The sequence below is a fragment of the Tachyglossus aculeatus genome, chromosome 2 (assembly GCF_015852505.1).
Source record: "Tachyglossus aculeatus isolate mTacAcu1 chromosome 2, mTacAcu1.pri, whole genome shotgun sequence".
Lineage (NCBI taxonomy): Eukaryota > Metazoa > Chordata > Mammalia > Monotremata > Tachyglossidae > Tachyglossus > Tachyglossus aculeatus.
In genome coordinates, this window is record NC_052067.1 from 81,686,391 (window position 1) to 81,699,276 (window position 12,886).

General features: G+C 40.9%; 1 protein-coding gene across 1 annotated transcript in view; it reads right to left on the reverse strand.

Annotated features, from left to right (window-relative positions):
• PDE7B (phosphodiesterase 7B) overlaps positions 1-11,465 on the reverse strand; it is a 457,009-nt gene extending 445,544 nt beyond the window's left edge. The window contains exon 1 of the mRNA XM_038740710.1: positions 11,201-11,465. Within this exon, the coding sequence (XP_038596638.1) occupies positions 11,201-11,221 (21 nt within the window). The 5' untranslated portion in view covers positions 11,222-11,465. The remainder of the gene's footprint in view (positions 1-11,200) is intronic.
• Between the last annotated feature and the right edge of the window lie 1,421 nt (positions 11,466-12,886).

Consider the following 12,886-nt stretch of genomic DNA (forward strand, 5'->3'; position numbering starts at 1 on the left):
TATATGTTGCCAACTTGTACTTCCCAAGCACTTAGTACAGTGCTCTGCACACAGTAAGCACTCAATAAATACGATTGGTTGATTGATTGGAGGCTCTGTGGAAGGCTCTGAAGCTGAGGAGAATTCTCTAAGGGTTGAACCTTTTCTTCTTTCTGTATTCCTCCCTCTACAGCCTTTATAGCCACCTGTGGAGATCTGGAGTGACTATTGTATGTAAATGATAGGGGGAAGTACAGTTTGATAGGAAATCAGTTCCTTGGACATGGGAAATGAATGAGTCAGTCAATTATTGGTATTTCAATCAATCAATCAATTTACTGAGTGCTTACTATTTGCAGAGCACTCTACTAAGTGCATGGCAGAATACAACAGAATTAGCAGATGCAGTCTTTGCCTATAATGAGTTAACTGTCTAGAGGGGTAGACAGACATTAATATAAATGCATGATTTGAAATATATAATTTAAGTATATGTACATAAGTGCCGTGTGGCTGAGGGTGGACTGAATAGCAAATGCCCAAAGGTCACAGATCCAAATGAAGACAGACTTAAACAGTTTAAGAATTTAAAGCATATGACCATCAGAAGTCTTCCTGTGAGGTTGAGTTGTCCACTGCTACTATAAGAATAACTATAATTGCAGCATGGCTCAGTGGGACGAGCCCGGGCTTTGGAGTCAGAGGTCATGGGTTCAAATCCCGGCTTCACCACTTGTCAGCTGTGTGACTTTGGGCAAGTCACTTCACTTCTCTGGGTCTCAGTTCCCTCATCTGTAAAATGGGGACTGAGACTGTGAGCCCACCATGGGACAACCTGATCACCTTGTATCACCCCCCTAGTGCTTAGAACCGTGCTTTGCACATAGTAAGCACTTAATAAATGCCATTAATAAAAAAATAATAAATAATTGAGTAAGAACTTCAACAAACCCAGGTTTATTCAATGAGTCAAATCAAAAGCCATCATGAGGAAACCAATTTTATAGCAAATTCACAGATAGAATGAAGTGGAAATATCTTTAGAGTGTTCTCACCTCTCCCCCTAGTGCCTTGAGCACTGATCCATTTCTTTAATAATAATAATTTTGGTATTTGTTAAGTGCTTACTATATGCCAAGCACTGTTCTAAGCACTGGGGGAGATACAAGGCAATCAGGTTGACCCACATGGGGCTCACAGTCTTAATCCTCATTTTACAGATGAGGGAACTGAGGCACAGAGAAGTGAAGTGACTTGCCCGGAGACACCCAGCTGACAAGTGGCAGAGTCGGGATTAGAACCCACGACTTCTGACTCCCAAGCCTGGGCCCTTGCCACTGAGCCACGAAATGAATGAGCTCTTTTATCTGAATGGACATAGCATGCTGGCATACAGGGAAGAGAAAAGATTGAATTTTCCAGAAAGAGAGGCCAGACAGGTACTTTGAACATTATAGAGCATAAGGTTGCATGTTTTTCACTCCCACCCAAATCAATATATCTCAAAGACATTAATTTCTTTTAATAGTATCTTTTAAGTGCTTCCTATGTGCCAGACACTGTACTAAGCACTAGGGCCAGGTACAAGATAATTGTGTTAGACACACTCTCTGCCCCACATAGAGCTCACAATCTTAATCCCTATTTTACATATGAAGGTAACTGAGGCACAGAGAAGTGAAGTGACTTGTCCAAGGTCACAATCAGTTAAGGTTAAGCAAGGTTAAGGTTAAGGCAGCAAAGTTTGAACCAAATGTTACATTAATTTTCTGAGGAAAGATTTTGCTTGATGTGGGGTTTCCTCAAACATCCATCTCAATGACTGAAGTACTCATTTAATACAAGGGGAAAAATGTCAATATTTTTCCACTTTTTCATGAGGACCAATCACTCTTTGCTTTTAGAAGTTCAGAACATCAAATCTTACCTGTCCTGTCATGATGCACCTCAGATTCTTTCAGAAAGCCTCCTGGTCTTCAGCTATGATCGTGTTTGTCCCTAATCATGGAGTTAGATTTTTGCAAGACAGAGAATTGGAGAGGATAGCTGAACTTTATACAGGATATTTCATAACAATCAATCAATCAAAGCTATTTATTGAGCACTTACTATGTGCAGAGCACTGTACTAAGCACTTCAGAGAGTAAATACAATGGAGTTGGTAGATTAGTTCCCTTCCCAGAAGATATGTTTTCCTATCTAGGATTTAGGAGTTTTATATAGCGATGAAAACTTTAAAGAAATAGTGTCTTAGAGAATTTAAATTGGGTGCAATCAAAACTTTTGAAATTAAAAATTGACTAATAATCTTTATGTTCTACGTTTCATGGAAACCTACATAAAGAATAAATTTTAACCCGATAACACAGGCTGATTTCCAGTTTTTCATTTAATTTTTCTTACTATTTTTCAGTAGGAAATCCTTCAGGTGATTTTGACGGATTGAAGGGAAGGGAAGTGCTTATTTGAGCTTTATTTGGCTTGAAATTGATTTGGACACTGAATTGGGAGAATAATCTTTCATTTACATGAGAAATGCCATGGCAGAAATCCTGAGAGAAAACAGAAATTCTCCACTTTATCAAGAGTCCTCTATGGGAGTCAGTTTGAAACAGGAAAAGGAAGGGTCATATAAATGGGTGATAGCTCAGGCAGTATGCGCTGATGCAAGGAGAGGAAAGAAATGTCCCTTTTTAATGGTATTTGCTAAGTGCTTACTATGTGCCATGCACTGTACTAAGCACTGGGATAGACACAAGCTAATCAGGTTGGATGGAGTCCATGTCCCACATGAGGCTCTCAGATGCAGAATGGCCTAGGGGATAGAGCATGGGCCTGGGACCCATAATAATAATAATAATAATAATAATAATAATGGCATTTATTAAGCACTTACTATGTGCAAAGCACTGTTCTAAGTGCTGGGGAGGTTACAAGGTGATCAGGTTGTCCCACGGGGGGCTCCCAGTCTTAATCCCCATTTTACAGATGAGGTAACTGAGGCACAGTCTAATTCCAGCTTAACCACGTGTTGGCTGTGTGACCTTGGGCAAGTCACTTAACTTCTCCGTGCCTCAGTTACCTCATCTGTAAAATGGGGGTTGGTACAGATGACAAAATTGAGCCTCCCGAAGCTAAATTTATACAAGGCAAAGACATGACCAAGAAAACAACCCATATTTTTTTTTAATGATATTTGTTAAGCACTGACTATATTGTCAGACATTAAGTGCTGGGGTTAATCAGGTTGAACTCAGTCCATGTTGCACATCAGGCTCACAGTGTTAATCCCCATTTTATAGATGAGGGAACTGAGGCACAGAAAAGTTAAGTGACTTGCCCAAGGTCACACAGCAGATAAGTGGGGGAGCCAGGATTCTTTAATGCTACAAGTCATATTAGGGTTTCTCGTTATTTCAACATTACAGATATCAATCCTTATTTGTCCAAGGGACACTGCTAGAGAGATGGGCCTCTCCCCAGAAGAGAAACTCCCCCACTAAAAAACTATTTTCTGTCCTGAGCCTCTCAGGGCTGGGGTTACTGTGCTTGGCACAGGATTTGCACATAGTAAGAGATTAATAAATACCATTAGTTTAAGGATCTCTCCGCTATAACCTAATGAGGGATTTGATCTCTAATGGAAAAGCAAGAGTGTCCTAGAGGAAGGGATGCTGCTGCTGCTGCCGGAGGAGTATGGGAGGCAGAAAAAGAAGCGAAAATTCACAGGAATGCAATTTCATCACTTGGTTCACCAGTGAGCACATGATTTCATAGTAGAAAACCAGATTCTCTCAGTAAATAATGACTATTACATAACTATTGCCCAGATAGTTTACCTTGAAGCCAAACAGAAAAAGGGATTTTTGGGTTGCAACAATGTTTACAGAGAATTTTGCTTTATGGAATTTGATGAGAGTTTTAAATTTATTAGGGTGGCTGTGAAGAAATTTAGTCAATTCCTTGTTTTATTTGATTCAGTTTTCCAGAGAATATCCTTATTATTGATATGCTCCACAGATACCTTGATTCTCCGTAATTTAACAACTACGAATTGTAAACTAATTCACATAGTACAGCATTAAGAATGTACTATTTCGTGAGATATTAATGCTTTTGACTCTTTCATGATATCCACTCCCAATTTAGTGAGGAGACAGAGAAGGTAGGAACAGGATAGCCCAGATGTTGGGTGTTTAGAAGAAAGTTGCTATTACTTTAATATTCATAATTCAGTGAAATTTTTCTATTTTTGTTTAAGCACTAGTTATAAAGATGAAACAGAAGACACCCCGCTGGGAATTACAACAATGTTTGGAAAAATTAATTGGATACATATGTGTATTTCATGGGACTGCCATTTTCTGTAATAAATAGTTTTCCATTTGAAAGAAATGTGAGTAAAATTTTGGAAAAATAACTAGTCAAAATACTCCAAAATACTATGCTGTTGCCCTCTATATAGAACACATCTGGGATTTACATTTAATATATTTTCAGTGGTGACAAGCAGACATATAACAGATAGACAGATAAAATAAAACCAAGACATTTACATTTTTCACTGTTATATCTGTTCTTTAGAACATAAAGGAAAAGAGGCTGGGTTTTTTAGGAAAACATTTTAGTAACACTCATGTATCTTGTATGTCTTGCTGCAGCTCTGCACCGTTTTGGAGGGGGAAAAGAAGAAGCAGGAAGTAACAAAACTGTTTGTTAAATGTTTGAATTATAGCTCCTCATTTATGACGTCTCCTTAAAAGCAAGTGAGTGTCAGGGCTAAGCCAGAACTCCAGAAAGAACCACAGTGATGTGACTCCCAAGAGATCTCCCTAAGGGCAGTGGTTCCAAAGAGATCCGAAAAGCACCCATGGGGAAATTTGGGGAGGGGAGGGAGAGCTTACATTCCTCACAACTACTGAGGAGTCTACTTCTACTAGAAATCGGGAGCTGCGGAATGAGGGAGGGGATATGGGGGCTGCAGGAGCCTAGATTCAGCTCCTCAGGATGAGGGGGTCATCTCTTGTTCCCTAATGCTTCCCCTGGTGGTGGTCTTCCCTTTCCCCAGCACCCAGTGGGAATCTCCTGGAATACATAGGTCGTTAATAATAATAACCGAGGTATTTGTTAAGCACTTACTATATGCCAGTCACTGAACTAATCACAGGGGTGGATATATGCAAATCAGGTTGGACACAGTCCCTGTCCCACATGGGGCTCACAGTTTCAAACCCCATTTTACAGACAAGGAAAGTGAGGCACAGAGAAGTGAAGTGACTTCCCCAAGGACACACGGCAGAGAAGTGGCAGAGCTGGGATTAGAACCCATGACCTTCTGATTCCCAGGCCTTTGCTTTATCCACTAGGCCATTTTGCTTCTTGGCTGGACACAGGGTCAACCAGAGAGTAGGCGGGAATGGAGTAGGGAGGGGCAATCAACACATTACTGAGTACACTCAAAGTATTTTTACATTCGTGATCTATTTTTGGCAGAAGTGACCACAGTATAGTGATGATAGAGTGTCCCAGAACCATCACCCGACAGGTATTTCAATCAATTAATGATATTCATTGAGTGTTCTCTGTGTGTAATAATAATAATAATGGCATTTGTTGAGCGTTTACTATGTGCAAAGCTCACTAAACATGGCTTTGCCTGAAATGACAGGAGATCATGGCACTGCACTAGATAGTAATTTAGATATGTGGTGATATTTTCAAGCAATCAATCAATGGTATTTATTGAGCACTCACTGTGTGGAGAGCACTGTGCTAAGCATTTGGGAGAGAACAAGAGAGGTGGTAGACCTGTTCTATGACTACAGCAAGCTTAGAGTCTAGAAAGGGAGATGTTTGATAGATTCCACTAAACTGCATTATCTAAAAACAATTTCAAAGTCATGAGAAAGTGTTTTCAAGGATAAAAAATTTCTACTTCCTTTCCTGTGGGGCCTATATTGGGTTTTAACTGATGCTCTTACGCGAGGAACTGCTAGATATAGTGGGGATTCAGTAGTAAATACTACTCAATTATTCATTCAATTGAATTTACTGAGCATTTACTTTGTGCAGAGCACTGTACTAAGCACTTGGAAAGTACAATTTGGAAACAAATAGAGACAATCCCTACCCAGCAAGTGCTCTAAGCGTTCTAAGCGCTGGGGAGGATACAAGGTGACCAGGTTGTCCCACGGGGGGGCTCACAGTCTTAATCCCCATTTTACAGATGAGGTAACTGAGGCCCAGAGAAGTGAAATGACTTGCCCAAAGTCACACAGCTGACAAGTGCGGAGCCAGGATTTGAACCCATGACCTCTGACTCCAAAGCCCGGGCTCTTTCCACTGAGCCACACTGCTTCTCTGTACTAAGCGTTTGGTACATTGCTCTTCACTGCCCATACTGGCTAGGTAATTTTCAATACTTCTGACCTCACTGTGGAACATCCTAAATAGTTCTTGGGTCAGAAATTCTCACTACTGACAGGATAGTCCAGCAGGCAGATTCAGAATTAGAAACCAATTCTTCTGATTTCCAGAGCAGTGCTCTGCCGACCGGCCCAGCAGCCTAGCCAGTCATTCAATCAATCGTTCATTCAGTCATATTTATTGAGCACTCACCATTTGCAGAGCACTGTACTCAGCGCTTGGGAAAGTGCAATACAACAGTAAACAGTGACATTTCCTGTCCACAACGAACTTACAGTCCAGCTTTACAAAGCAAACACCCAATGCAGTTCCCTGCATCAAGTGGACACGCGATAAGTATGAATGCTATTATCACTATGAAGTAAGCTCTTATCAAAGAGGAGTAAGTTGGCGTCTATTAAAGAGGGGTAAATTGCGTGTGCCTATAATATAAAGTACATATCACAGCCTAAACCTTTAGATCGTAAACGAACTGCCTAAAGAGACACCAATTGCTAGAATGCACAGTGCCCTGGCTGGAACACTTTAGTCAAAGAGAAGCAGAGATTCCTACTCCAAAACTGATTCTCAACCATTAATGGCGTGCTTCACAGCCCAGCAGGGGACTACAGCCCCTGTGCCTTTGCTAAACCACTGTAGAACTGCATTTCCTCCTCTAAAATAGAGATCTGAGACTATCCTGTCTGCTTACTTCTTCGCTTGAGAGAAAGGGATGGCTTAACTGTTAATGTTTCATTCATTCATTCAATCGTATTTACTGAGCCCTTACTGTGCGCGGAGCACTGTACTAAGCGCTTGGGAAGTACAAGTTGGCGACATATAGAGACGGTCCCTACCCAACAGCGGGCTCACAGTCTAGAAGGGGGAGACGGACAATGAAACAAAACATATTAGCAAAATAAAATAAATAGAATAAATATGTACAAGTAAAATAAATATGTACAAACATATATACATATATACAGGTGCTGTGGGGAGGGGAAGGAGGTAAGGTGGGGGGGATGGGGAGGAGAAGGAGGGGGAGAGGAAGGAGGGGGCTAATGTTTGTGAGTTGTCTCTAAATGGTGTTTTAGGTCTCGGTTCAGCAATACTGGTCAACTGTTGGTTCAGATAAGAGGTGCCAACTTCCCAAATGGTACCCTTCCCAAAATGGCTGAAAAGTTCTTGAGTGGATCTAAACCCTCAAAGAGGTTTTCCCAGACCATGTTCTGTGATTCTGCCATGTTAAGTGTCTTTCCTGGAATGGTAACGTCGTATCTAACTCTGATCATGGCAGCTCAGTCTATCCCAGTTAGGGCTCTATTTCCCGGGAGCAAACTTGCTTACTCTTCAGGATTACTGGTCCTTCCATCATCCAACATTTTGGTCTTTCCTTCATCGATTCATTTTTCTCCATGTGCACCCAGAGAAAGGAGAAACTCCAAAAACCTGGCTTTGCCTGAAATGATAGGAGATCATGGCACTGCACTAGATAGTAATTTAGATATGTGGTGATATTTTCAAGCAATCAATCAATGGTATTTATTGAGCACTCACTGTGTGGAGAGCACTGTACTAAGCATTTGGGAGAGAACAAGAGAGGTGGTAGACCTGTTCTATGACTACAGCAAGCTTAGAGTCTAGAAGGGGAGATGTTTGATAGATTCCAGTAAACTGCATTATCTAAAAACAATTTCAAAGTCATGAGAAAGTGTTTTCAAGGATAAAAAATTTCTACTTCCTTTCCTGTGGGGCCTATATAGGGTTTTAACAGATGCCCTGACATAAGGAACTGCTAGAAATAGTGGGGATTCAATAGTAAATATTATTCAATTGTTTATTCATTAAATTGAATTTACTGAGCATTTGCTTTGTGCAGAGCACTGTACTAAGCACTTGGAAAGTACAATTTGGCAACAAAGAGACAATCCCTACCCAACAATGGGCTCACAGTCTAGAAGGGAGGAGACAGACAACAAAACAAAGCGAACAAGTAGGCAGCAATGGCATTGATATAAATAAATGGAATTATAGATATATACATGTCATTAATCAAATAAATCAAATAATTAATATGTACAAATATACACAAGTGCAGTGGAGCAGAGAGGGGGTAGAGCAGAAGGAGGGAGTCGGGGCAACGGGGAGGGGAGAAGGAGCAGAGGAAAAGTTGGGAAGGCCTCCTGGAGGAGGTGAGCTTTCAGTAGGGCTTTAAAGGGGGGAAATGTGCTGGTTGGGCATATGTGAGGACAGAGGGCATTCCAGGCCAGAGGTCGGACTTGGGCCAGGGGTCGACGGTGGGACAGGAGAGACTCCTTTGTATTTTTGAAGCACTTACTATGTGCCAGGCACTGAACTAAGCAGTGGGATTAGAGATAAGCTCATTACGTTGGACACAGTCCAGGTCCCACATGGGGCTCACGATCCTAATTCCCATTTTAAGATTAAAGGGGAGTTGCAGCATGCCCCAGTGGAAAGAGCACAGATCTGGAAGTCAGAGGAAGTGGGTTTTAATTCCGGCTCCGCCATACGTCTGCTTGGTGACCTTGGCCACGTCACTTCACTTCCCTGCCTCATCTGTAAAATGGGGATTAGGACCGTGAGCCCCATGTGGGACGGAGACTGTGTCTGACCTGATTATCTGGTTTCTACCCCTGTACTTATAACAGTGATTGGCACATAGTAAGAGCTTAACAAATACCTCAATTACCATCATCGTCACCATCGTTATTATTATTATTATTTTAGAAATGAGGTAACTGAGGCTCAGAGAAGTGAAGTGACTTGCCCAAGTTCACTCAGCAAACAAGTGGCTGAGTTGTAATAATAAACAAGTATTATTACTACTGTTCAGTGGAGTTCCCATTAGAAGTCTGACATGGACAAATATGAAAAAAATTCCTTATTCCAACGTTGGGTTTATTCTTTCCTGAAGATTTGGATTATTTTGTGTGGCAGTGAGGTTTCCCCACTTTTGTGTAGCACACGAGCGTGTACACACATTATCACACACAAATACACACACACACACACACACACACATTTGAATTTTGCCTTCCATACTTCAAGAAACTCTGCATGATCTGAAATCAGGTAGGTTACAATTTCAGGGGTAAAGTGTTGGATGTTGTAGGGGATAGGGAGTTGGCCAACTATCCAGCTATTAAGATCCAGTGCTGGGATACTACTTGAGACAATATGATACTTCAATTTAGTAGAGACGATGGCAATAAAGATGTGTTCCTGAATCCTTCTTTGTTTCCCTCTCCAGCAGTGCAAGATACAGAAAAGGAAATGGAGGGGCTGCAGTTATGCATTTGCAATACACAAAGTCCTTGTTTTCCCACTAGGCACTGCAGAATAGCAATTGTCCATTCACAGCACATCCTCTGCATTTCAGAGCTAATATTTTTGCAGCCCTTAACTTGGTATATTTGAAACTAGTGCAGTTCTTTTCTTTTTTTAACCCTTTAAAATTTGCTAAGCAAGCTTTCCCCTGCACAATATTGCTGTTCAGGTGAACTGATTTTAAAGATTTTACTTATGAGAAGTTAGGAACAGTAGCACAGAATTAAAATCAGGGAAGAGGGTCGGCAGGCACACTCATGTTTTCGAACAGTATGATCTTACCTGCCATTAAATAAGTTTGGAGGGGAAAGACATCATCTCTGCAGAACTCCCTTATTTAACTGGTGTAGGAGAATGCCTACCCCACTTAAATTTCATTAGAAGAACTGTAAAGGGAATTTGCAGTTTTGATAGGATCTTTTTTTCATTCAGGTGCTATCTTCTTTTTTGCACACTCCCTCCAGCTCCCCACAGATGTATTGGTAATAGGCCACCAAAAACAACCCTGTTAGTTCTGTATTAGTAGTTGTACTCATTTCCTGCAGAATGTACCGTGTTCACTGTTTACACCGCAAAAGTCATTCAGGTTAGACCACCGAATGCTGGATGATGGATTGGATCTCTACATGTCATTCAATAGCCACCAGATTCTATCATTTCAGTTACTAATTAAATTTCCAGTTCTGTCTCCAGCGAGTGCAGGCTAAGGCTATCTGGAAATCATGAGTAATAAAAAGGAGACTTAAAAAAAACTGAAGCCACTTTACATATATGTCTAAATCTGTGTTTTGCCTTATGACTATTAAACCCAAGGTACCCTAAAAATAATACTGGAATGACACATACAGACAAATGTGTTACTTTGACATGCTTTTCTGTAGATTTGCCTACCTTCAATCTTACCACCACCTCCACGCTCTTTAGCTACTTAATTTTCTTTGGTTTTAAATCAATGATGAAAACATCAAGAAAAAAAGACTGCTTTGATACTGATATCCCCAATACTGATATCCCCAATACCCCTTCCCATGTGCCTCCCTTAAACCACCCCACACATAGATTAAGGAAGAAGCAAAAGCAAACTATGTAAACTAACTGAAAGGTCTACATAGATGCTATTGTAATTTAGGACTGAGAGGAGCAGAAGGAATTTTGCATTCAGAAAAAGCACTGTTTTCCTCAATGAAGGCACAAAGAACTAGCTACCAGATCCTGTTGTTTCACTGTTCTAATAGGAAATGAACCCTTAATGCTCTCAAATAGTTAATTCAGGACAAGTGAAAATGTTCAGCCAGTCTGAATAGAAAATAGGAAGGAAATATTCAAAAGCTGGTTGCTGTAGTAACAATCACAGACAGAAAATATATATGTATATTCTGTTTTTAATAAGACAAGCTTCCCCCAGTTTTGCAATTTACCTCCCCTTTCAAAAAAATTCAGGTTGCTGCTGAAATTTTTCTGTACATACCTCAACCATTAAACAAGACATTTAACCATAGTGGCAGTTCTGTGACCTCTGAATGCCGTGAAATCTCTGAGCGGTGCTGTTTGTTCATGAAGACTTGTGCTGCAGAATCCAGCAACTTCATCCAGGATTAGGAATAGAATTAAGTAAAAAAAAAAGAAAAACCAACTACACACACGCACGCAAGCACGCACCACGCGTGCACACACACACAAACACACTCCCTTGGAGGAAAAAAAAAAAAGCAGAGTCTCTAACAGAGTACACTTTTCTCCCAGGCAAGCGCTGGGGTAGACTACAGCTTGCTGCAGTCCGACTGACTTCGGTCCGACTGTGCGAGCAAGCAGAAGGCCCTTCTCTGCTGGGAGGTGCTGTCAGTTGCCACAGGCAAGGAAAAGCAGAGACCAATCAGCTTTAGCACTGGCAGCTTACTGGAGTGGAGCCTTTTCTGTTTATGTTTCCTCATTTCGGGAGTGACGTCAAAGGGTTTAGCTTTTTCCTCTGCATGTGCTATTCATTTTAGAGGACTCTACTATGGGAAGAATTTGTGGCGGCGATTTAGCCAGGCTACCAGACTTTCACAGGAACCCAAGCAGCGGTTTAGCAGCTCGGGCTCTTCTTTGCAAATACCTTGCGGGAGGTTGCATAAAGAAAAATCATCTTCACAAAGGCAACAGGATTTCTATGTATTACACATGTGTATGTACGCCGCACAGCCCACTTCTCAGCTGTTGCTCTATTTAGGCTGAATTTCCCTTTCCTTTGCCTCTCCCAAATGGATGGCTAATTCATCTTTATTACTAGAAATAAAAATATGAAATTTAGCCAATTGACCACACCAGTAAAAAATGTGAATCTCCTCCCAATTTTAAGTCTCTGGGCCCATAAGTCGTTTAAAGTGTCTCGCCGTAATTGAAGTGCTTTTTAGGGTATTAGACATTTCCACCTATAGAGTAGATAACACTTTCTTTGTTACTGTGTATAACTCACTCCCTTACACTCAAAGGGCCCACTCTAAGAGACTTCAGTCCTGATTTACTCAGTTTTATGTTTATGTTGAATCATAACATCTAGGTGCTGCTAATAATCTAGAGCATTGTGTCAGCAGCATTTTCAGTCATTAATCTGGACTCTCAAGATATGAGCAGGGAACATGTCTACCAATTCTGTTATATTGTACTGGCCCAAGCACTTAGTACAGTGCTCTCACATGGGGCAAACTCCACTAAGTAGGGGTTTGGGGAACATATACTGGAAATAACATACATACCTCATCCCTCCAGGAGCTTGTAATCATCCTTTTCTTTCATGCCCTTCTTCCCCACTTGCCTAATTTCAGACCTTCCTCCTCTTCCTGATGCAACCTTGTTAGAACTTATAAATGAAACAGCGAAATTGATACCCTTCCTTTATTTTATAGGACAATGGGTGTCTCTGAATGCATGATATGACAAGCTGTTAGTATCATATTAATTTTTTTCTAGTTATTTCTTCTTGAATGTCACCCAATCCACTCTTGCATTTTAAATGTTGGTGGTGGAGACTGGAGTTTCTAAGAAAAGGACCCTCAAGGGAGAGTCATTCTCATTCTCCCAAGAGAGTTCAGTTTAGTTTAGGACTAGTTTACTCCCCCGTTTTGTTTGGGGTTTTTTTGATATTTTTTAAAAATAATATTTGTTAAGTGTTTAC